Here is a 25,235-nt window from a genome sequence, read left to right on the forward strand (position 1 = left end):
TGAAACATTGATCTTGCAGAAAGTGCAGTTGCAAGAGAAAGTGTGTGGACCCTTTGGAGTTACCTGGATTTCTGAACAACTGTCTCTGATCTTCATCTTAGTCACAACAACAGATACACAGTCTGCCTAAATTGATACCTCAAAGAATTATATATGTTCTTGGTTTTATGACAGACACCATGTTAGCATTCACAGTGCTGAGCCCTTGGGTTAAAGGACTGGTTTACCCTCTTTTGACAGAAATAACCTCAACTGAATTTCCTTTAGGTGCATACCAAACTTGCACATTGGTCAGGAGGATTTACAAAACTGATTCATCTTAGCATTATTCTTGGGGTGTCTGGTGTGTATGGCTCTCTCTAACTGAATTTAACCTTTGCCAATTTCTTTTTCTCCTGTCTGGACCGATTATTAGAATACAGCTAGCTAAATTACTGCCATGCCCCTCTGACTGATCTAAGTACCTGGAATACAGTCCTCTGAAGGTCCCATCAGGACAGGCCCTGAGTTTGTGCTGCTGCTGTGTGTAATGACACCACCATGTGGTGAGCCGTTACAACATGGGCTGACCCTTTGGCAATGAAGACTGAATATAAAAACTGGTTTCAACCCTGGATTTAAGGGTCTGTCAATTGTACATGTTGTACTAGGGCTTAATTCCATAACAAGCCACACTTAAGTGATGAAACAACAAGATTTGGTCCAAGCGTCAGCAATGTTTGGACCTGGCCTTTATATTATTATTATTATTATTATTATTATTATTATTATTATTATTATTATTATTATTATTATTATTTAATCTATGAGCATGTATAATGAAAACTTGTGTTCCCACATATGAGCTGCTGTGGCGTCCCATCAAGAGATTATCATCAGAATATATGTCTCATTATTCTATGATTATACTGTACAACCAGACTTTATTTTGTCATGTCTTTGCAGTACTTGAAATCTGGTAGTTGCAGAAATAAGAAATAAAGCAGAAAGGATGAGAATGACTTTACTTTAATTGGTTAAAAATAGATTTAGTTAAAGGTTGTCCACAAGTTATAAAATAGGAGCAGCTTTAGTATAAGCAATGCGTGTACGACAGGAGCTCTGGTTTGTGAGATTCACAGTATCCTGGTTAGAGTCTGTGTGAATTTTTTGAATTTGAGATCATCAAAACAGTGAAAAAAAGTGTCTGCTTGCTAACACTGGCAAGCATCTGTTGTGGATCAGGCCACATGAAAAGAGACTGTTTTGGGAAACATTTCTATCCACATTGTTTTATCTGACTTCCAGAGGAAACTGCAGATCATTGACTCACAAACAAAATACCACTAATGATATGTTTGTAGATGGACGGAGCATTGGCTGTAACAGTATGAACACACATGAAGTTTAGCCTCTGGCTAACCTGTAAGAATAAACAATGAGCTTGTCTCTGTTTAGGTTTAGGGCTCTGCAGCAACAGCTGATTTAGATACTACAGTCAGGTTACAGTGAGGCATCTCCGACTGATGTGATCTTTTGGAAAAGATTCAAGCAAAGATGGAAACTGGTTCAACACTCTGTATCATTTATTCAGAATTGCACAAAAAAAGGCAATTAACATACAATCTGAGTATACTCAAATCATATATTTTACAAACATTCTTGTGATAAAATATAGAATTTACACTTATTGTACTGGGACAATAGATTTGCATTGAAAAAGCACCTTCAGACTTATGTAACACCACTAGAACAGGACACACTTAGACTTTCTCATTTTACAACATTTGGCAATTGATTGTGCTGATTTAAAACAAGAATCTGACTCACTTCTTTGATGCATTTCTTTCTAACAATGCACCTGTGTGCTCCTCCAAGGTTCAGCCAGACCAGAAATGGGCAAAGTTATGCAAGAGGATGTTGTTACATGCTCACCAAGACACACAGACTTTAAATGGGTGAGCATACATAATGTGCTGCTGATAAACCTTTAAAACCTGCTCTTTAGACTATTTTGATCATAAAAGATGCATATGTTTACAGTACATTTTGGCAACAGTTTGAAAACCACTACAGACTAAATAAAGGCACACCAACAACATTTGGACTCCCAGATAAAACATGAATACAGTCAAATATATCTACATGGCAGCGACAGAATGTTTGTCCAACTTTTACACTCAAATACAGAGCAAGTAAATCAAGTATGGCACCTGATTAAATAAAACTGCATAACAACTTTTTACTACTTCAGCTTCAAACCAAACTTAACTTTCCATTCAGCACTTCATTAAATTATCATCTAATGGATAAAATATCAAAGACCAGACGTTCAAATGGGATGTAAGTGCTCTTTTTCCTTGGGGTCATATTTCATAAATTTTCGGAACTCTGCAGAACTGAAGACTTTCTCACACATCACACATGTAACCCTGTGCTTGGAGGAAAAAAATGGAAAGGCAACTTTTAAATACTCTCTAATATAGCTTGCAGCAAAAATGTCTTGAAGAAGACAATCAGCAAAACTAAAATGTTGCTCTGCTAAAATAATGTGTGTCAAAAAAAACCCAAACCAGTATCATTTCAGGCACTCAGGCAACAAATTTGTCCTTTCTGTAAAGACTTCACCATCAAAAGTTACTTGGTTGTAAGTCCCACTGTGTGAAAGATTTTTGTGCTTGGCCCCTCTCTTAGTTTCAGCATCATTTCTTTTTTTAATCACTGAAATGGGAATTTGGTTTGAATAAAAACGATCAACAACTCAAATCTGATGATCCACGTATGCCTTTACCCCTTTCTCCAAACCACATATCGTGCTAAGTCATGATAACTTTGTGCTTCTTAAACTGCAACAACCTGATCAACCTACTGATTGTAATAACTCTGGTTATTTATTTGTGTAAGAAGAGATAAAAAAAGCAACTGCAGCCATTCTGTGTAGTAATGTAACAAAGAAATTCCAAAGAAAAGTTGAGTGTGTTCATGTACAGAATTTACACCAATGTTGCTTTAAGTTTGATGAAACGCTCCTCAGTCTGTTCCCAGCTTGGCAATCAGTTCATCGCAGATCTTGGTGAGCTCCTCAATCTCTTGGTTCTGTAAGAGGAGCAGATTGTTTGAAAATAGAAGGGTAATGCACATATAACAGGACAGGAAATTGCTTTTACACAGGTGATTTTGTGAGTCTGAGAATTTAATTGTGTATCTTTTGCAGCAGAACCCAAATGAGTTCAAATTAGGTACATCAGTTCTCACTCCTCCTGGCCAATTTATTTTCAGGGATTTTTGATATTGGTTTAAGTAGATGAGACACTGCCCCCTAGTGTTAGATGCAATGCTGGTGTATTGGCAGCCCCAAATGGTCTAAAAGCTTTTTTAGGAAAGCAGTCTTAAACTTGGAAAATAATGGCACTTTAAAACTTCTCCTGATACGGATACGGAGCACAATATTTCTCAACTGTGATTACATCCAAACACAGGTTCTACATAACTACTAACCCTGGATATATTCAACATTGAGTCATCCATGTAAAAGGCAGCTTTACTTGGCTTTTTTTTTTTTGCAGTCAAGAGTTCAAGAAGACACACACACTCTGCCAGTGAAATAGTTTTAACCTCAATTATCCTGAGTGGATCCATTTCAATCAAGTTTGCAGTCAGCTTACCTTTTGAAGGACAGCTCTCTCAAGGGACTCCACTTTCATCTGCTCCTTCCTCAGGCTGGCGTTTAGTGCGACACCCTCAGAATTGGCCTTGGCACGTACCTGTGCTATCTCTTCATTAGCCCTGCCAGAGAGGAAGCATGGAAGATGGAAGGGTTATTAAGATGACAAGCTTTGTGATGTAAATGGATTTTTAGGATTAATAGCCTGTCTTGTGATTAATCACTGGAGAGAGAAAATGAAGAATTGGAAGCTTACTTGTCCAGTTTCTCCTCTGCATGAATCTTTAGGGTTTGGTATCTTTGCTCCTCTTGCTTGATTCGCATCAGGTAGTCCTGTGCACACTTCTTCAGCACCTCCTCATTCTAGAGGGATAAAAAGAAGAATAATGATTGATTAATTATGCTCTGGTTGTCATATGCTGTGATGTGATATTTTAAAGTGTCTTATGAAATTCAAACTGAGTCTTCAATGACCTTTTTAAAGCCCTCCAGGACTCCTTTCATGTTCTCATATCTCCTGAAGAGGTCGGCGAAGGAGCGCTCCACTGAGTTAAGGTCAGCAATAGCTTGATCCCTCTCAATGGTCAACTGCCTGACTGATTTACTGCAGGACACAGTCTTGTGCTGCTGCTCGTCCTCTGAAACCAACAGAGAAGACATAAAGAAATCAAGAGGCTGAAACGGATGGTTTATTCTAAAATATTTAGGGAAGCCTTTTTTTAAAAACCTTGGTTGGATGAGAAAACATTCACTGGCTCATATTAGACTTTGTTTATTCAAAAACTTCTGCCATCTCTTCTTGAGCTGAATTAAACCAAATACACTTGGCTGCCAAAGTGAAACATCTGACCATCATGATACGTTTAACTAATCTTGAGTTTGAATATCTGAAGATTCAGGGTGCAGCACAGGGCTGACAAAACAACAGCAGGAAAGCTCTGGATATTCTTTTTTGTACAGATTTTGAGCAACAGATCAGGTAAAGAAATACCAAACCTCATGGTTTCAGTTAAAAAGTAAAAACATTGTGTCCAAGTACTTCATGGTCTTTGATATTTTGAGGTGTATTTGTAAAAGAAACTTTCAAAGTTCACCCTGGTGAAGACTATTACAGAGTCTACCCACTGCAACTGTGAGATGGTACACGTATTCACACAAACACTAAAGTATAACATTCAAAATATCACCACCAGGTGGCAGCAACTTACCAATCATCTGTGCAACTGTTTTCTCATACTCTGCAACTATTGTTCTGTTAAAACAAAAGCAGAGCACATTACTTTCCAACTTTATGCTGCAAAAAAAAAACAGCCATTGTTATTTTTTACAATTACACAATCTGAAAATGTTCAACAGTGAAACTTTTTACCTCATCTCCAAAACCTCAGCTCTGCTCTCCTCGTACTTCCTCTTCCACTCATTGACCTCAATCTCTTTAGTGATGATCTGATAGCAGGAAAGGACAGAAAATGTTTATAGCTAACAAAAAAAATCAACATTGTGAAGTTAAGGTATTCATTATAGTGGTGTGGCAGTATTTTACCTCCTCTCGTATCAGGGTGAGCACTGCAGCCTTGTCCATCTCGCTCAGGGGTACGCTGTCCTGACATAAAGCTGCTGTGTCTGTTACTTCACTGAATGCCACCTTTGGTTTCTGGCTCATGGATATCTCACACTGCAGAAAGTGTAGAAAGCACAGGGAAAACTCGGTTAATGATCCAGCAAAAGCCTCAAACAAATATACATTCTCAGAGCAGATTTGCTGCATGTCATAAATCCTCTTAGCACATGATAACTCTGAAAGAAGTGCTCTTAAAAAATACAAACATTTTGTTGATTTCATTAATCAAATACTTGTAAAACCTGAAAGTGCCAGTCTTGCATTAGACAAGCATTGTGTGAGTGACAGCCTTTAGATTATCCCTGTTACCAGCTGATGTGGTACAAAAAAAAATAACACTCACCAAACTATAAGAATCATGGCTCTCTGATTGAGATCAAAAAACAGTTTGTGCAAAACAAGCTGGTGATGTTTAAAATATTCATACAGCTCCCTCCCAGTGGTTGTTAAAGTCCACTTACTGTCTCATCTTTCAGGCTGCAGGTTTCTTTCTCCTCCAGGTGATCTGCAGTCTTTGGATCAGCATCTTCAAGAAGGAAAAAATACAAAAAATACAATGCTGATTAGACTCCAAAGAAAACAGAAATACATCAACAAAGCAGACAACTTGTGAACAGCATTGAACACAAAATAATAAATCATTTTTTGCTAGTTTTCAATACATTACCTTGTTCCAAAGACATAAAGACATAGTTCTAAAATGATCTAGATCTATAAGAGTATCATTTTCATTTTTCTGCAGTCAAGAAATGTTTTTTGCTGAGCAATCTTTTTCTATTTTTCACCAGTCATCCTGGTTGCTTCGTTGGCCCTGATACAGAGCTTGTTATGTAACTGACTCAGTCTCCTTGTTCACATTTTCCATATGTTTGGAAGGAACATCTCTGATCATAGCTACTTTTTTTCACAGTGCCACATACAAAGACCCAGATACAACAGATTTAGAAATGTTCTTATAATACTCCTCTCTTAAAATATGTCGCAAGGAACCTTTGAAAGTTGAGAGGAATAGATCACACTAGATACTGAAACTACCATTTAGTTTATTTGCGCTGTTTGCGTCATGTAATGTAAAAACTATACTTAAACAACAGTCAAGTCTAGTTGGTTGTTCCACCAAAATCCAACTTAAGTAAAAGATGACCTTAAACACAAATATTGATTTAAGACTTGACTTACTCTGTTCTGTACTCCCTGGCAGTAAAGCCAAATACTTTGAATACTGCTATTTTTGTACTTATTAAAAGGCATTTAAAGCCAAACATACCATCCATGATAGACTTCTCAACCATTGGCTGATTTTTGACGGGTACTTTGTTGCATTCAGCTTCAATTTTCTCATCCTGGATGTCGGCCGTCGAGCCCATAATTCCCGTGGAGGCAAGCTTCTCCTCATCTGTGGCATGATGGACCCGCTGAGTGATCTCTGGGGTCTGAACCACAACCTCATCCTCCTCCTGGAGACAAGGGAGGAAGAAAAGACCCACAAGTTAAATGCATGCAGACTAAATTGAAATGTTTACAAAAAGACAATTGTCATGTACAACTGTGGACACAGCACATTACTTTGTATACACAAGCATTACTTAAAACAATCCTAGAGATCTAGAGTAACTTCAGTTTTATCCAATAACTACATCTGCACTGTGCTGGAAAGGTTACATAATCAGTTGGCCTTGACTAACAGTGTTACAGTGACTTATCTTAGAGACTCTGGTATGATATCAGAGGTGACAATGCTGAGGGCACACAGGAGCAGCAGCCCAGTACTTGACTGCAGAGCTATAAGTCACAAATCTGTCACCACGCCAAACCGGCACTGCAGGGACACTGCTGATGCTCCTGTCAGCTTGTGTCACTGTGTTTGTGTACGTGAGTGGTGTGTGTTTGTGTATGTGTGTGTGTGCAGAGGTGAGGCCAAAGAGTTAGACAGCTGCTGAATAATGGACATTGCGACATCACTGCAGTAAGGTGAAAAATTCTGGCTGATACGACACCGACAAAGAGCCACACAGTACCTGATTGCACACATCCAGCACCAGAGACTGACTTTCGTCATACTTCTCAACTTTGCAGGAATTCCTACAGAACACACACAGGATGACAACAAAACTGTCAGAATATACAGATCTAGATAAATTAACTCTTTAACACTGTGGATCCTTCTGCTCCTACACCCATTGCTGCTGCAGGATTTTGGAAGGATCACACAACAGCATTAATGATCTCACTGATGTAACAGGGACAACCTTTCTAGGTGAAACAAAAACAGACTTTTCGTCCTGATGTGCCCCCTCCACACTCAGCTCTGACACAGCACATGCCATGATGACAGTAAAATGGGAAGCCAGCATGCATGGAGGAGAGAAAGCGTCTGTTGTGAGTGTACTTACAAAAGAAAACAGAGAAACTTGACTTGTTCAGATGTCCTGAGGCCAAGAGAGGAGGACGAAAGCAGAGTTTGGAGGGGTTGCGTAACAGACAGGAAAAGGAGGGATGAAGGATGAAGGGGATATTGATGAAGGTGATGAAAAAGGGAGAGAGGAGAGCGTGTGAGTGACCAAAGGGCTTCAGCTCAGCATGTTAGATTCTCAGCAGACAGTTTTAAAGTTTGAGCATAAACACAAGACAAAGACAGAACAAGAAAAAACTAAAAATAGACCAAACCATTGCAGCTCGCAGCCCTTTTTAAACTCTATAAATAACTTGCATCAAAGGTCAGTATGCAGTGTTAAGTGTTTGGTATGTTTTCAAGGCATTACGTATGCATCCAACCATTCAGTTCAATAATATTGTAGTGCTGATCTTAAAAAGCTAAAATGTGCTAATATTGCAACCTGAAAACTGCATATGTCAGAGTTGTCCTTACTTGGTTGTTCTCTCTTTGCTTTTCTTGGGAATCTGCCTCACTTTCTTCTCCGCTGCCGCCTGTTTGCCTCCGTCTTTCACTTTTTTCTCCGGCTGAGGCACACTACTAGAAGAGTCCTCCTTGCTCAGAGTTTTTGAGGATTTAAAAGGGTCCACAGAGTCATCAAAATTGTCAGGATCAAAAGTGTATGAACCCTTGGGGAGCTTCGGGGAGCTGCTCATCTGGCTGTTGCTGCCAAATGGATTAAAGTTTGGGTCATCCCACTGACTGGGGTCAAAGTTATACGTTCCAGACTTTGCAATGGGGATATCATCAAGGTTAAGAGGTGCGGTGGAGTCTGAAACTGGCAAAGCAGGCTCTGGAGGAGGATCTGAAACTGGTTCTGGTGCTGGTTGAGAAACTGTGCCTGACTCTGTGGGTTCTGGTGCAGGTTTGGAGGGAGCCTCTGATCCTTTGGGCTTCTGCTTCTTTACCGCCAGCTTGCTGATTGTCTTTTTACCACCTGGTTTCCTTGGAGGTGGCTTGCTGACTGTCCCTTCGTCCAGGCCGAACTCCAGCAACACAGGCTTTGATTCTGACAAAGCAATTGTCTCTGATTCGTCTGGAGCTGCTGTCCTGGTCTCACAAACAGGCAAAGAGCTCCCAAGCGGTTCAAGTCTGGGGAGGGAGCTTGAACCACATGGTGGGGGAGAGTTCTGGATTTTAGGTCCACCACTCATGAAGGGGTTAAAACTGTCATCCAGCTGGTCCAGGTCAAAGTTATAAGAGCCCTTAGGAAGAGGAAGTTCTTGCTCCTCGTTTGTTTGGGCTTCTTCATTCTGGGAGGCCTGAAGTGTCAGAGATGGGGGCTTGGACTTGCTGGTTTTAGTCTTTTTAGCGGGCTTTGACTGTTTGAGTTCAATGCACTCTGAGTCTGGTTCCTGCTCTGAAGCTGGGCCAGCTCCAGGTTCACTGATCTGGAATGAGTCAGATATCTGAGCAGTAGCAGGAGTCTCAGGAAATGAAGGAGCAGGGGAGGGGGCAAGCGCTTGGTCCACATTTGGGATAAGGTCTGCATCTAGGCCAGGGGCCGACACTTGCTGTGGCTGAGATTTTGGCACTGTGCATTCAGCTACTTCAGGAGTTTCCTCCACGAAAGATGCAGCGGGCTCTGGTACAGATCCCAAGCCATCTGAAAGATTCTCTGTTTGCTCTGCTTCCAGGGTCTGGATGTTTACCTCCAGTGGACCCCCCATGGGCACTGCAGGTTCATCCTGACCCATGCTGTGGCTGAGGAAAATATCCTGATCCCAAACAGGAGCAGTCACTATCAGGTGCTCTTCCTGATCCACGTCTGAGAGAAAAAACAGAGAGTGGAAACATGTTAGAAAGGCAAATTTTCAAAACTGCTTGCACACTTCTTCTGCCTGTGATCATCTCTCCAATCAAATCTGAACTAAGAGCTATCTGACTTTTGATTGGTTACAGGCAGGCCAACTGTTCCACTAGCTGCTGTTGCCATGGTGATCTCTTACTATGAGAGCTATGACATTCGAAGTAGTGCAAAAAGAAAACAGAAATAAAGAATACCAAGAGAGCTGTGATTGATTTGTGTCTGGAGTACAACAGGGACGGCGGCAGTTGTTTTTGTCATTAATGCCTCCGGGGAACAGTTTGACACATCAACATTTTTCATCTTTAGTGTGACACTCCCGCAATGTTGTGTTGCTAGGAGACTTGCACAGCATGCTGTTTCCACCTACTTCCATTCAGATTAACATGTCTCCAGAGTGTCACCCTCAAAGTATTCCTGCTATCCGACATGCCCATACAAACATGTTCTCATCGACTCTTCATGCATATTCAACAGACAGGTATAAGAATCCTTTTGTTTCTCTCACTGCTGAGTCACAGCTCAAAATTACACTCAAAACGTGATCACACTTTTGTTGGAATCATTTTGGATTTGTTCATTTTTCTAGTAGGACTGCTACAAAATGTGTCACAGAATAATAGTTTCTGGTCAAAGGGACAGACACTTTGTTGTCAGTGCTGGTGTACACAGAAAACATGTATAATGACAAATTCTTTGGGGAGTCTTAACCAATCTTTAAGTCAGGGGTTGCGGGGTTTGCATCGTTGTCTCACAACAGGAAGGTTCCTGGTTCATATCCCTGGCTGGGCAGGTGCCTCTCTGCGAGAAGTCTGCTAGTCCTCCCTGTGTGTGTGCAGGTTCTGTCTCTATGTGCTATTCCTGGCAGCCTGTCCAGGGCTTATTCTACCTCATGCCCAATGGCAGCTGGACCCCATAAGAGGCAAGTAGAAAAAAGTCTTTGAGCCTACGGATTAAGATTAATAAATAGTATGTAAAAGCTAACCTTAAAAACAGAAAAACGTAAGTTAATTAAATGACTGGCAATGAAAGAATTAATATCATATCTTATGGCAGGTTATGGTTCACCATATGCATGCTGTTATGTCAGCTCTCAGCGGCTGTAAAGGAGTGTGTGTCTGCAGGCTGAACTGAAGAGGAAGCTGCTCCACGGTCTGTTAGTCCATGTTCTCATTGACCTGTATCTCTGACCTAATGGTGCCGAGTCCAACGGCAGCCCAGGTAGGCTGGGTCTCTAATGATGATGTCACTTTCTTGTGACTAGTATAGGTTATGTACACATCTACGATCAGAGTTCCCTATCCCATGATCCCACTATCTTTTGTGCTGTTTCAAACATGCATCTTTATTAAAGCCACCATATTCTTGAGTTTTTCATAGTCTTTAACTTTTTATTTCATGCCACTAAAGTATTAAGTGTCAATAAAGTATTACTCGTTTTACATATAGTACATATAATCAGATTATATACTAATAATATGACAATATGAGGAACCTGAAGCTTCTAGTAGCAGACTGCAAGAATTTAAACTTACTCACACACAGCCACAGCAAAAACAGATGTTTGAGGTGAGGGTGACTAAAATATGACCCCACCCCTCCCCTCACTCCGGATGAACCTTTTTAATAAGGTTTTGATTTTAAACAAGTAATTTGATACAATCAACAAAGCAACTACCTCACAAAACCACATGGCCTCTTCCTTGCTCAAAGGCGTGCTTCATGATGGTTTTAGCTAGATAACGTGCTTTGTTCAGTCCCTCCCCTCACTGTGACCTCTATCAGTTACCAACACAAAACAGGGGTGAACCAAAGCTTTTGTTGAACCTGTTGAATTCCAGAGCAAAGGCCGTTCCCATACTGACTCTGCTAGAAGCTCCTCCTCTCAGGGATCATAATGACAACGATGCTTCTGCCTTCGTCACACCCAAAAATCTTTTTAGTGCATACCAGTTCACATACCAGGGATGCAGGACATGTTAGAGTAATAGGTAACCTCAGGTATGTGTTATAAATTACTGCTCTCACACATTTGTCTGAGCTATGAATAAACTGTAGCCAGCATTGTATTAAAAGTAAAGAGAGGCAGGTAGATCCCAAATCTAAGCTCAAAATGCTGTAGGTGGGCACATTCCTGAGACAGTAAGATCGCATATGCATCCAATTACCCTGACGGGGTGAACCTGATACACAGTTCAGATACAGTAGAGGTATTTTATGAGCCTAAAAGCACAACATAAGATGCTTTTAAAAGTAAAGCAATGCCTAATGTGATAATTTTTGTAAGATTTTTCCATTTATTGAATCAGACCAAACACTAGCACAATGATGTAATGTTGATTCACTTGCAGCACCTTCAAAATACTCTTGTTTCCATGGCAGCTTAAGGGAGGGATATCCTGTCTACAATATGTTCTGTGTACTTAAAAGGACATTTATTCGCATCTGTTCAACATTTCTCATTTCACTACGAACTTTCAGCCACTACTGAGGCTGCGTTTGAACGTCTCAGATATCTGGCTAACTCTATCTCTGTCCTCTTTTCTCTCTCTGCTTTTTTTTAATACTCAGCAGTGGCCTCACCAGTTTTGTCTGCATCAGTGTTGTTGTTCTCCAGCTCTCCTGGGATGGGCGGAGGGGCGCGGACAGGAGTTGCTGCTTCAGGAGTGTCAAAGTGGCCGTCTGACTCAGAGCTGTAGAGAGCAAAAATAGGGAGACAAAAAGAGAGAGGGGAGAGCATGAAGTTCCCAAACATCACAACCTTTATCAGACTGTAGGGGGACAGAAAGATCCTTAAATAACAAGGGAGGAAATGCTGAAACTGTGTAAACTCAAAAAAGCCTAATAAGCAATGTGATTGTAAACATCACCTGAATAAACAGAGCTGCAGTGAAATGTGAACTATGTGCAAGTACAGGGGCAAATGCAACAATGAGTCTGAGTCTGTTTTCCTTTGAAGATACTGAGATCAGGTTTGATTCAAGGCACTCATACACGATAATTACCAATCACACAGTTTGCAGCCTTTTGAAACTGTTTTGCTTGAATCAGTCATGTGGGGTAAGCACCATGTTGCTTTCACAAACAAACTAAAAACTTTGACAATTTCTGGCATGAAAACAAAAAAGATCTTACTGCTGCTAAATATCTATCACAATCAAAGATGGCTTGAATCCTCGTGTTTTGGTAAATCTTAACACTATTCTTTCAAGCCAGTAATGGTGACGGCATTACAGATTGAGTAACAACCAGAGAGACAGAGGAAATGTGGCGGCCCACTCTTTCCTGTCACATCTTGAGCACTCTACAGTAAAGAGTATGACACTGGAATCAAACACAAATTAACTTTAAGAACTGTACATTGTAACTGAATAGAGTTTGCTGTACATTTGGTTGTCAAAATTCCAGGCATTTTGATCTGATCTCTTCAGCGACTAACACAACAGCATTGATAGATAATGACAAGAGTATTTAGTTAGCAAACTTGGTTTGCAAAGCATGGGGATCACTTTGTGGAAGTCCTTTTGTTTACAAAGCTGGAACAATGGCTGAGATAATATCAAAGCACACACAAGAAGCAAAGACAAGAAGCAGTGTGTTGTGCTTGTGAGCAATGATTACATCATTTAACTACCTGGCTGCAGTGCTGGAGTGTGTTTTATTTCTGTGAGGCCACAGAAAAGAGGGTGTATGAGTGAGGCTGAAGAAAAGATTCAGTTAGCACACTTTAACCACAGCACGGCCAGAAACATGTCAGTTCTGCAGGGACACATCTGACATTTCTGCATGCTTACAAAAATCCTTCTGCAAATAAGAACAGCTATATTTATGTCGCTCATCTCTGACCTTTTCATCTAATGCCTAAAGTATAAGAGTTTCCACAACGTGACAGGTGGAAGCACAAACACTCATGAGCACTCGTGTGAAAAAGCCCCCAGTCCAGTCTGTGTGAATCACAGCTTCAGAGGTCTCAGGAGCTCCAACACAACACTTGCCTGCAGCTTTGAGATCTCTCCTCCTCCTCCTCCTCTTCCTCTCTTTGCTCTCCAAATTGCTCCCTCTCCTCACTGGCCTCCTGCCCCTCACCATCCTCCTCTCCCCCTCGCACGGCCGTCCACGTCCATTTGGCCCATGACACGGGTGACAGCCAAGACATCCCTCTTCTTTTTTCCCAGGGGGTGTTTCAACCCTCTGTTGGATCAAGTATTCGCTGAATTGGTTTCCAGAGCTTGACAGATCCTTTCTGTACGTTTCTTCCTCAGATTTCCACCCTGCCAACAGCTCTCACATCTTTCCAAGAAGCCTCTTTCTTCACATGACTTCTCTTTTTCTCAAAAAAGGAAGGAGACATACCTTTCCCACTCATCTATCTATGTAGTTTCAGCCGTAAAATCACAAAAATATAAGCTGCGTTCTCTGTCTTCTCCTCTTTTTTTCAGTCACGCTTCCTCTTCCTCTGCCTCTGTGGCAGAATACCACAGCTCTGATCAGCTGGGTTTCCAAATGCTACTCTCACTCTCTCCTCCTCTGAAACCCCCCTTCAGCCGTTCCCCTCCACCTCAGGCTGATCCACTAAGAAAAAGACCGGTGGGGGAGGCAGGAAGCTTGAAGCTGTAAAAGCAAAGCCAGCTCCTCTGTACTCAATGCAATGACTTCCCCTGTGGTTAGAGAGTGGTATGTCCCTGTCAGACCGCTCATGCACTCTTGAAGCAAGAGGAGGGAGTCAGAAAACAAACACAGAAGGAGGAGAAAGAGGAGGAGCTGAACTGTTGGGGCTCCACATTTTAAAGCCCAAAGAGAGGTTAGGAATGTGAGGCTGGATTTTGAAGCCCTCTCTGCTCCCCCAGGCAGTTTAACAGTTAACTGTTTCTCCCATCCAGTGTCAGGCATGCATGACCAGGGGAACCAGTTCTGAGAGTAGCCTCAGGAGATCTACCTGGCTGGATTCAATTTGTCTGGGGTAAAAGAACAAACCACTGTGAGGACTAAAGACTTGTTACCTTGATTGCACTAACAAAAGAGTAATTAAAACTCTTTGTAACACTTTAAATATGTCAGATCCTTTGCTAATTTCACAAAAGAAGACAAAACCATGACAATTATTCAGCTAAAGACTCACCTGGTAGACTAGGAGATGTGACAAAAACAATGGCTTAGGGCAGACAATGCACAAGTTACAACTATTAAGTTGTTTGATTTTTTTTTATTTCAACAGCAGATGTGTAAATCATAATTTTAACCTTTTGATCATATCACCTGTTTGACAGCATTGGTACTTTTGGGACTGACTTCAAAGGGGACTGCCTAAGGAAAAAGCCTGATTGTTTCAAGATGTATTTTTCAAACACAGTTAACATTGTAACTGATGCCTCTCAGTGGTGCCTCTCACTAGTGGTGTTCCCCAAGGCTCCATCCTGGGCCCCTTGTTTTTACCTTGTTTGGACTTGTTCCTTCATGGACATGTTATCTGCAAACATGACATTCTTTAGCATTGTCTTATCAGTGTTCCATAATCTACATCTCCTTCAGCCAGTCTTTCAGAAATTAAATGCTGGATTCTCCCTGCAGCTAAATAAAAAATGAGTAAGTTATAGTACTGCTCATGGTTATTTGAGTGAATAGCTGCTTTATGTGAGCTAGTCTCAGAAAAACCACACGCAGGGCACTGCTTTGCTGTTGCTTTTTTAACAATATGGATTTGTTTAGTACAATCTGATCAACCCAGATTTGTTTAAACCCTTGCATCTTTTATTATCATGTACCTCTCCCAACACCTATGATCTTATTAAATATCCTGTGAGGTATCTCTGTTTATGTCTTTTGGTGCCACTTGAGGACAAAGGATATCTTTTGGCTTTGCTGATCTTTTCCTGTACATGGGTATGCCACAAAGAAAGAAAAATCATCAACTATGTGGCTCATGGTCTTATTTCCCTTATGTTAACACAGTGTTATTTAAAGCAAACTCCAATATCTAATACTATTTGATTAATTCATTATTGTTACATTATTACACTTATATATTATAGTATATAAGTACATATTATATACTTATTAAATGTAGTTGTAAACTATTATTGTTATTATTATTATTATTATAACTTGTAGATGGATCTCTTCATAAAGAGAAAAGAAGATATTTTCAACCCTGAATAAAAAGTTCTTGGACAAAGTGATCTTGATAGCCTTAAATTAAATTGCTGAGCCAGTTGACAAACTAAAAACCCTGTGTAAGAAACATTTTTATAAACTACAAAGTAGGCTCATCCAAAACACCTAACATAGATTGGATAGACTTGTGTACCTAAGCTGGCGAGATAGAGCCACACCACAATCAGTGCCCTGGGATGGTACACCTGCTTAAGGTTCAAGGTTCAAGGTTGTCTTATCCCTACAAGAGGGCAAATTGTCTTGCAGTCAGCAGCAAAGAATTGAATGAGCATTCTTGTTATGTGAGCCTTGTTGTATAGCATGATAATGCAGCCTCTTTGTATATTTTGTAATACTTTCCGCTCCTTCCAAAAGCTCCTTCAGGGTTTGGTCTGGCCAAGTAGCAGCCTAACTCCTCCCAAATTCCAGTACAGAAGCAGAGAAAAGCGAGCCTCAGTCAGGCTCAGAGTTTCCACATTGGACCAGAGAGGGTGGGGTTTATCCTCTGCCCACTAATTAAAAGTCTGGTTCTGGTGAAGCTTGCGGCTGAGGCTGAGGCTCTGCCTGCACTGAATACGCACAAATGGACGTGACGGAGTATACTAAGATGTTCTAAGCCGATGGATCAATTTTTGCTTCTGTTATTGGGTTCAAATCTTTTTCTTGTCTATAAATCAAAATAACCAAGCCTCTGAAGTCACGGAGCCTTTCACTAGATCAAAAGATTACTTTTGTTATAAACACTGTGGGCAGTCATTAATTTTTTACAGTTTACAGTACAGTACACCACGGTTCTCAATAGTCTTTGGTCACAATGGCTATATCTAGACAAAGCTACAACACTAGAATTATTCTAAGGGGATGGTGTGATTGCAATGTGTTCCCTTAATTTGTGCAAGTTATTCTTGACAACAAACGGATGAAACAAAGCGGAAAAAGCATTCCCTGTTTATTTTGAAGTGCTTCCTGCACCACCAGTCGTATGGTAGCCAGGAATCAGAAGGTTATATAAGAGTAGTATCATTTAACCACACCTCACATAAAATGATGACTACAAATTTTAGAGCAAATCATAAAAAACACTGTGCTATGTCCCCCACTTCTTTCAAAGCTGTATCTCTGCTTGTCTAGTCTAAAAATGGCAGCAATAAACATCAGTAGTTAGCCTGACGACGCAGCTGTGTTTGTCTCCAGACAAAAGACCACCCTATTCTTCAAAGCTGGTCTGACACTACTTACAGCTACCAGAACTCCTGCCAAGAAGTCTGACACTCCACCAAAATCCAAACAAAACTCCAAAGAGCTCAGATTTCAAACACAGTGGGAGGAACCAGAAAGGAGTACAGACAGCCTCTAAAGATGCAAGGAAAGTAAAAAAAATCTGTTTTCCCCGCCTACTGTGAAGTTTTCTCAGTTGACACAGCGACTGAAATTCTGACTGTCTCTGCGCAAACATGACTAATGACATATTTATGTTTTGTCAGGCTTGCACGCAGTAACAATATTGTTTTGCTGTTGAACTTCCCATCTGAAGAGTCAGAGGGAATGCAGTGATAAAATGTGCACAGAAACACATGATATATATTTTTTGCTCTCCTGATGGTGCAATATTTTTAAACATTTCTTCCAGGAATAGAGACTGTAAACAGTTTCAGAAGACAGTAAAGGGAGGCAACCCCATATGGAACATTCTGTCTCCTGGAGGAGGAAATGAGTGTGTATACGTACAAGAAAAAAGTGAATGGCAGTGACCAGAGTATAGAAAATGTAGGTGGATAAAAAGAGCAATGTGGAGTTAAAGTCACCAATGAGGCAATGTGGGCAGTTGTCTTTTGACTAGCATACAGTACTGACTTTAGCTCAACAATGATGTAACTCCCAATTCAGCAAATACATTTTGCTGCCAGAAGCAAACACTGAAAAGCATGGTCCATACATTCATTATTAAGAAGCCTAGTAAGAAACTGTTGCTTATTACAAACAGAAAATCTGGACAGAAATGACCACATCTAAGTTGAGACCCTTCTCAGGACAAAACTACTCAAAAAGCAGGACATACTAGGTTCCAGGAGCCACAAAGCAGAATCAATGTATTGCAGTGACATCTAGTGGTGAAACCGCATAATGACACTCCAACGAGGCGATCAACTGCTGAATATTGAACATGATGTTGACGCAGTGATTATCTGGGCTTAAAATAAAAATAATAATAACAAAAAGGGTGATCACAAAGTTTACATATATTTTTGTTTTCAGACCCACATTACAACCGTAAAATCTCATCGCGCTTACAGCTGAACATTCGGAACTGAATACATGTGCGTGTAATTGCACAATTTGAACAATGGGAATCGAGCCCTAATACTTGCACAAACCACAAATTGATGTCATCCAAGTACTCCTGGGTAGTGAACATTTGTAAATTGTGTGAGCAGATTGATTGCTGGTTGTTTTTACCCTTACCTGGGCCATTTTCGTTTCGCCCAACTGGAACTGAAACTACAAAATTAAACGTTCAAAGTTCTCTGTCTTATTGTACTTCCACATGCATAGCATTTCCTGTACTTTCAACGCTTATAGGTGTAACTGGTAAATTGTTTCACAGACTGTGCGACGAATTATTTTCTTCTCTCTCTTGTGTTATTTTCTTATGGGTGGCAGCAAAGTGCTCTGGAAAGTCTGAGTTCATTACACCCGAAGAAGTAATACTTCCGGTGTCGTGACGTAGTTAGCTTGTGTGCTAAATGGCGGTTGAGCAGGGTGGCCAGTAAACATTACAACGGTTATAAGTGTAACTGTCAAATTATCACCAAACATGTACTCGGCTGTGTCAGAAACACTGGGCATTTATAAAATGTCTATTTTAACTTTTCAGGTCGGTTCATGTGCCGGGCTGACCAATTCACTACGGAGGGTACGAAAACGAAGCAAAAGGTAAGAAGTGTAGCACACTGTTTTATATTAAATTGATCTTCGTTTGTGTTTATAAGCCTTGCGTCTTATTCTTCTTTGTTATGATGTATAGATCTCTGCGTCAAGAATGGTATTTAATACGTCGGTTGTATGAGTTTACCGCGCTGATAAAGTTTTGGTCCGAATATTTGCATCTACAGTTGAACTAATGGAGAACGGAGATGGAGAAAAAGAGAAGGAGTCTGAATTGGCTGATCTCCGGCTGAGAGTGGAGTCTTTGCAGCAGGAGCTCAGTGAGTGCAGAGCTGAGCTGACCAAATTACAGAAACAACTGTCCCAGTCCGAGAGACTACAGAGGAGCACAGAGAGCTACAACGAGGACCTGAGGAAACAGGTCAGCCAATTTCAGCACAACACACAGATTTTTTTATCCTGTTTACAAAATAATTTTTGCTCAGTGCTTTTCAGGGCAGTATGTTCACTTACGTATTCTGTTTATTTTGTAAATGCAAAGGATACATGTATTTTGCAAAGTCCTGCTTTTGCTATGTGCTGACAGTCCTACCCAGAAGGAGAATTCATTGCAGATCTTGACACATGTCAACTTGTGATATGTCCAGTTAATAAAAGACAGCCCAATTTCACATAAATGATAGCATGCCAATGATTTATTTCGTTAAAGTGCATACTTTTTAGGATGAAAGTGAAGATTTTCTTTTTTCTAACTATAAAACACTTCACATTCTGTACTAAATCAGTCTAATGTTATGGTCATTATCACCATTATGTTATTTCACTGTATGTATTTCAAATGTATTGTTTCAGGTTGACCAGTTGAGTGCAGAGATTCACGAGCGTAAAAAGAAAGATAAAGACAAAGTCAGCAGTGAAACTCAGACAGAGGAATACGTTTGGACAGAAACTGGTTTGTTACTCTTTATGTACATTGATATAGTACTCAGATTATTATTTTTGCATAAAGGACCAAATATGTCTATGCCTTTTCCAGATTATTACAACTACTACTATGGAGGCTATGCTCAGAACCCAGAGGCCTCATGCATTCAGGACACACAGTCTTCGAACATTTCTGAGAGCTTGGACACTGTGGAAGCAGTGGGTGCAGCTGTTGGCGTTGAGGCAGCCGAGGTGTCTGAAACAAATGAAGCAGCTGCTTCTGCAGTGTCAGAACAACCTGATGGCAATGTGGCAGTCCCAGCAGAGGTTTGTTGTTCCCAAGAGTTATACTTGATATACCATAAATACAGAAACAGTGTGGATGTGAGGTTGGAGTGTTTATTCTGATCAACTGATGGAGTTTTTTTCTTTCAGGAAGGTGATGGCTCCATAGCTGATATGTTGAGGGCCACTGCAGAAGAAGCTATGACACAGACTGGCTTTGTCTTTGATGAAACTACTGGGATGTACTATGACCACAGCACTGGTTTCTACTATGACTCGGTTTGTTATTCACAATGTATCCAGTAAAATTAGGCTTTCTGTTGCTCAAATTTAGGAGTCAACATAACTTGTCGTCTTCTTCTACAGGCCAGTCAGTTGTACTATGATGCCAACACTGGCATTTACTACTACTATGATGCAGAGAGTGGTCGCTACCAGTTCCACTCCCGGATTGAGGTTCCTGCAGCACAGACCACCTCAGAGCCTTCTCAAGACAACTGCAGTGTTGAAAAGCGAGACAGGAAGTTCAAGAAATGGTTTAAGAAGACCTCTCAACAGGATGACAAGGTATCTGAATTTTTTCTTTTTTTTCAAGCACAACAAAGATGTATTTTTTTGGATTGCTGACAGCTGGCTTTTGACCTTGTAGTGCCCTGAAAAAAACGTAATATGTCAAATCTCAAGGGTTCAGTCTTTTGACCTGTTGTACCCTTTTCTATAATCAGTCTAGTTGACTAAAAGAATGTCCTCTGACCTAGGTGCAAGAAGTGACAAACTCATTGGCTAGAATGAAGATTTCTTCTTACTGGAAAACTGCTCCCCACGGAGGTACACATTTAATATCAACATTCAAACTAACTTAAAGGAATTGTTAGAGAGTAATGGCTTTTGCCATCTCAGTTGAAGAATTAATAACTCATATATTACACATAGGGATGGGTACCTTTCACATTTGAAACTATACGGTGCCGATGTCTGGTACCTGGGAGTTGGTATTGATACTTTTTTGTGTTTATGTGGTAAAAAATATAAATGTGGTTTATAATAAAATCGATTTTTTTTCCAATTCAACATATTTATTCTTAAATATGTAACCTTGCAATGCTGTGTTCATGTCCAGTGTGGAAAATCACCTACTCTTCCACACCCTCACAGTCACAAGGATGTGTTAAGTTACCTGAACTTGGTACCTTTTGAGTTTACATGAATCGGTACCTATTACTTTTAACTAAATTCAGTTGGTACTTATAAAAGTACCTAAATCGGTACCCATCCCTGATTACACATAGTAACATGGCAGGCAAGCAACACCTTTGAATTATTTGACTGAGATTTTGAGAACAAATAGTACAATGCAAAAGTTAGGAAACTATGTGGTATCAAATAGCTTTCACTCATTTCATGTCGTGGGTCAGTGTGATCCAATAAACCCTTAGGTGTTTTAAAGCATCATCTGTGAGTTAATATTGTGTCATGGGCCAATGGTTCCTCAAGGAGTTGATAACCCAGACTGAGAAATATCTGTGCAAAGCAATACATCACAAAATTGGGAGAAGGGAATTTTTCTTAAGACTGAAGCCACAAAAACAGTACTCTGTGGATGAAACACAGGATCTACAAAGTCAACTTGCCCGCTGTCAGTGACCATCAGTAGGGATGTTGATCTTACTGTTGACTGTCTGATGGCAGGGAGGCACATTTGATGAGGTCAAGATGAAAGAAGAAGAAACTGAGTGGGTTGAGAAACGAACGTCTAAGAGGAAAGCAGAACCTGAAAAAGTGAGGCGAAGGTCTTGTAGTCCAGATGTGCCACCACGGAGGAGAGACTCTTTGAAACACTGGGAAGAGAGAGATAAATCCTCTTCAAAGAGCAAGAAAAAGAAGAACGGTTCCCAACATGATGATAAGGATAAGTCGAAGAAGAAAAGAAAGACATCCAAGTCCAAAAAGCAGAAGAAAAAGAAAAAGCCTAAAAGCCCTGCTCGAAGCGATGACTCAAAGGGGAACAGTGAACCGGAAGAGGGTGAGCTCACAGAATCAGAGAAGGATGAGGAGGAGTCAACTCACTCATCGTCATCCTCTCCTAGCTCACCCCCACAGGGAAGCCCTGAGTCAGAAATGGAGATTCAGGTTCAGGAAGGTGAGAGGAAAACTAGAGAAATTAAGAGCTTGGTCACAACTTGACTCATGCAGTCGTTAAATCAGGGGGGGAAACTGATTTAATCACTCTGTTGTTCTATTAAACCACATTCTTTGTGTCTGAAGTGTTTTGCTTGCTTTGTTTTAGCTTGTTGGCCGCCCTGTGTTAGAGTGATGGTGGTCAGATCACCAGTGCTGCAGGTGGGAACTCTGTTCATCATCACAGCAGACTCCCCAGCCACAATCGGCAGGTTTGTTCCAATTGTTTTCACCAATCAGTTTTGATCATGCAGAGTCAGAAAGTGAGGGTTTTGTGTTGAAGTTGGACAAAAACTGCTTAAGGGAAAATTTGATGAATTTCTGTTACAGAGAAAAAGAGATGGACCATGCAATACAGATATCAGAGATGGGAGTCAGCAAGGTAACTCTTTGCACTTTTATATATATCCAGAAGGATCAACATCAGTGATGAGCAGAAGAATTCATGTTTCTAACTGCGGGCTCTGTTTTCAGTTCCATGCTGAGGTGTACTTTGACCAGGAACTTCAGGCCTACATGCTGGTGGACCAGGGGAGCCAGAATGGAACGGTCATCAATGGAAACAGGATCCTACAGGTTGCTCTTTAACCTCCTTTCTCATCTCCAATTATGAACCATAAAATTTGAGCTCAGATATCAACAAATTGCCTCCTCTGCAGCCTAAAACCAAATGTGAGCCACACGCATTGATGCATGGGGATGAGGTAAAGATGGGAGAGACCGTGCTGTCCTTCCACATACACTCGGGGACTGATACTTGTGACGGCTGCGAACCTGGTCAGGTGATTGCTCATCTCAGCAAGCACAAAAGAGAAGAGACGACAGGTGAGATATCTCAAGAGAGATTAGTCCACACATTCCCAACTTTGTTTTACAGTGAGTGAAAACCTGATGTTCTTTCTACGTGTTGATACTTTAAGAATGTCTTTGAATTTTCCCAAAGGCCCTACTCTCACCAAAGAGGATAAAGAAGCTTTGAGACAAAAGGAGCTGAAGCAGATGAAAGCTAAATATGGACTGCAGGTGAGTGGTACCAGGGCAACCAGCAGTCAGCTCTAAGTATTAAGCTCACCTCTCTTCTAAAGTTAATCCTGTTTGCTTTTCTGTAAACAGAGCAATGAATTTGAGGGGACCAAAGTCCTGAAAAATTCTAAATACAAAGACCGAGCAGAGTCGAGAAGACAGACTGTGGGAAGTGAGGGTGTTTTCCAGAGAGATGACGCCCCAGCTTCTGTTCATGAGTGAGTACAATAACATTGTTTTGGCTGATGAAGAACATTGGATGAATTTATAATCATGCTTAGTTACTTATTATTCTTGTTAATCCTCCTAAAGGGAAATCTCTGAAGTTAACAAAGGACGGAAAATGCTGGAAAAGATGGGCTGGAAGAAAGGAGAGGGGCTTGGCAAAGAGGGGACTGGAATGAAAGCCCCGGTAAGAAGAACTGGTAAATTGTGTCATGACTTTTATCTGTTTTGAAGCATCACAGTTATGTCATTGATATTTTTTATTCTTTCTTTACAGATTGAACTGAAGATCAGAAAGTCTCAGTCAGGTTTAGGGGCTGCTGCAGCTTTGTCTCTGGACAGCATCTCTGTGACAAAATCAAAATCTCAGAAGAACTGGGAGAAAGCACGAGAGAGATTTGCTGATTCCTGCCAGCCTGACATGCCTTCACCTAAAACACATGACAGCTCAGCCAAAGCCTGGGTCAAATCAGAAGACACTGAGATGACAGACACGTAACCTGGTCCTAATACATAAACACAGTGAGACATCAATGGTGTACATATTTGTATTTGATCTATAGGCTGGGAGGTCCAGTATGAGCAAAGGAAGTCTGCTCTGTCTGGAAGGTACAGAAAGCTATGGAGATATTTGTTTAGCCTTCGGCATGGAAAAACGATCATGACTACAATTAAGTCAAAGCCAATTTACAAACTGTATTAGTTGTAGTCACCAGCTGTGGGCGTTGGGTATGTTCTGTGAACCGTGGGAAACTTTTACAGCTCCAAAAGAAGACCAGCTACGTTTGATGGTCCAATGTGTTTGTAATGTAATCTACAGAGGGCAGTGCTGCCACTCTGCCTCACTGCAAGGCGGACATGATTCGCCTCAAGCAAACATTGACACAGTGAAGCTCTATTTCTCACAATGAGATCATGCTTCGACGACTCGACTCTGGATTTGTTTTGGCATCATTCAAGTGATCATGTCAAACCAGTCGCAACTGCTTTGTGTAATACTTTCCCAGTGGACTTTTTTTTTGTTGTTGTTTTTCTTACATGTTACAAAATGAAACTTGAAAGTGCTAAAACTTTTCAGATTTTTTGATTGATTTATAATACTGTGTCCCTCTTTGGTTGCTCACTGGAAACACATCCACATACTCGTGCTAGACCAGTAAGCAAACACATTTAACTGCCCATCTGTGTGCTGTCTTTATCTGCGGGTTCATTTTGAGGGTGTGTGAATATTTGCATGTGTGTGCAAGCGCACACTCGAACAGAAGCTGCTGTCACAGTGACAGGAAAAGAATGCAAGTACAGCTACAAGCTCAATATTTTACTTTACACCACACAAAAAATGACTTGATCGTTTGCATTTTCAATGCTGCTGGATATAGTTTTAATTTTTTTGTAACAATAACAGTTTCCTCTTTTCTGTCTAATGTGATTAAAATAGACTAAGGTACACCAGGTTTTCCATGTTCAACTCATCAGCATCAAACAGGTGACAGATTTGACTCACATGACAGTGTTAGCATGACTCCTTGAGCTGGCTCGCTTGCTGCTCTTCCTCTGACTTATATTTCCACCCATTTTGAGCTTCTCCTCAGTCAATGGTCAAACAGGCCAACTGTATGATTCCTTCAGCTTGTGGACATACCCTCTTTTGCTCCTCGCACACTGTTGAGTAAGTTCAAACGTGAAGCGGGTGTCTCCTCTTCCGACAGGTGGGTCCTCTCGTCCCTCCCTGAGTCTCCTCCCTGAACTTAAACGCTCCTTCTGCAAGCAAACACTGAACAGCTGATATTGTAGTGTCATAAAACTGGGAGTGTTCAGCGTGCATCTCTGCCTGGTTGTGTGGGGTAGAAAGTCTAAACCATAAAAAGATGATGCTAGTCATAAGATAAAGTGAGAATCCCGCCTGTGGTGTGGATATGGCTCAGGGCTTCGTTTTTGAGAGATCTGGCCTGACCAGTTCCTGACAGTACTGGGGCGTTCAGACAAACACTGGGCCACTGTTCTTTCAAACTAGGCCTCTTCATAATGTAATTTCTTCAGATGTTGTTAAGCTAAACAT

General features: G+C 40.8%; 2 protein-coding genes across 5 annotated transcripts; one reads left to right on the top strand and one right to left on the bottom strand.

Moving 5' to 3' along the window:
• Positions 1 to 1,570: 1,570 nt before the first annotated feature.
• On the bottom strand, positions 1,571 to 18,211 carry tacc1 (transforming, acidic coiled-coil containing protein 1). 3 transcript variants are annotated; one of them, XM_074665140.1, is made up of 14 exons: positions 13,501 to 14,040; positions 12,089 to 12,198; positions 8,134 to 9,466; positions 7,658 to 7,693; positions 7,283 to 7,346; positions 6,532 to 6,721; positions 5,726 to 5,790; positions 5,187 to 5,318; positions 5,013 to 5,089; positions 4,852 to 4,895; positions 4,118 to 4,281; positions 3,900 to 4,006; positions 3,645 to 3,765; positions 1,571 to 3,075 (listed from the first exon to the last, which is right to left on the bottom strand). In XM_074665140.1, the coding sequence occupies exons 1-14, from the start codon at positions 13,659 to 13,661 to the stop codon at positions 3,010 to 3,012; spliced, it is 2,670 nt and encodes an 889-aa protein (XP_074521241.1). In that variant the 5' UTR covers positions 13,662 to 14,040; the 3' UTR covers positions 1,571 to 3,009. The 3 variants fall into 3 exon arrangements, with proteins under 3 accessions (XP_074521241.1, XP_074521291.1, XP_074521327.1); XM_074665226.1 differs by lacking the exon at positions 13,501 to 14,040 and adding an exon at positions 18,119 to 18,211 and having other exon boundaries at positions 1,572 to 3,075; XM_074665190.1 differs by lacking the exon at positions 7,658 to 7,693 and having other exon boundaries at positions 13,501 to 14,037.
• Positions 18,212 to 18,359: 148 nt separating this feature from the next.
• aggf1 (angiogenic factor with G patch and FHA domains 1) lies at positions 18,360 to 25,235 on the top strand. 2 transcript variants are annotated; one of them, XM_074665296.1, is made up of 16 exons: positions 18,360 to 18,446; positions 18,531 to 18,589; positions 18,769 to 18,962; positions 19,394 to 19,493; positions 19,578 to 19,792; positions 19,901 to 20,029; positions 20,117 to 20,317; positions 20,509 to 20,578; positions 22,038 to 22,140; positions 22,259 to 22,310; positions 22,403 to 22,504; positions 22,588 to 22,753; positions 22,872 to 22,951; positions 23,042 to 23,169; positions 23,264 to 23,363; positions 23,454 to 25,235. In XM_074665296.1, exons 3-16 carry the CDS (start codon positions 18,777 to 18,779, stop codon positions 23,673 to 23,675), a joined length of 1,854 nt encoding a protein of 617 aa, XP_074521397.1. In that variant the 5' UTR covers positions 18,360 to 18,446; positions 18,531 to 18,589; positions 18,769 to 18,776; the 3' UTR covers positions 23,676 to 25,235. The 2 variants fall into 2 exon arrangements, with proteins under 2 accessions (XP_074521397.1, XP_074521380.1); XM_074665279.1 differs by lacking the exon at positions 20,509 to 20,578 and adding an exon at positions 21,440 to 21,890 and having other exon boundaries at positions 23,454 to 25,228.

Source organism: Halichoeres trimaculatus, unplaced genomic scaffold (genome assembly GCF_033239565.1).
Source record: "Halichoeres trimaculatus isolate MK-OKI-2021-1 unplaced genomic scaffold, fHalTri1.1 fHalTri1_scaffold_1, whole genome shotgun sequence".
NCBI lineage: Eukaryota > Metazoa > Chordata > Actinopteri > Labriformes > Labridae > Halichoeres > Halichoeres trimaculatus.

Bases quoted from the DNA above. Each gene is read 5' to 3' on its own strand.
- tacc1 (XM_074665140.1), bottom strand. From the start codon at position 13,661: ATGTCTTGGCTGTCACCCGTGTCATGGGCCAAATGGACGTGGACGGCC. The intron at 5,319-5,725 runs GTAAGTGGACTT...CACTTTCTGCAG, and splicing joins GCAGCCTGAAAGATGAGACA to TGTGAGATATCCATGAGCCA. The intron at 4,282-4,851 runs GTAAGTTGCTGC...TGTTGGTTTCAG, and splicing joins AACAGTTGCACAGATGATTG to AGGACGAGCAGCAGCACAAG.
- aggf1 (XM_074665279.1), top strand. From the start codon at position 18,777: ATGGAGAACGGAGATGGAGAAAAAGAGAAGGAGTCTGAATTGGCTGAT. The intron at 19,494-19,577 runs GTTTGTTACTCT...TGCCTTTTCCAG, and splicing joins ATACGTTTGGACAGAAACTG to ATTATTACAACTACTACTAT. The intron at 22,952-23,041 runs GTGAGTGGTACC...TTCTGTAAACAG, and splicing joins AAGCTAAATATGGACTGCAG to AGCAATGAATTTGAGGGGAC.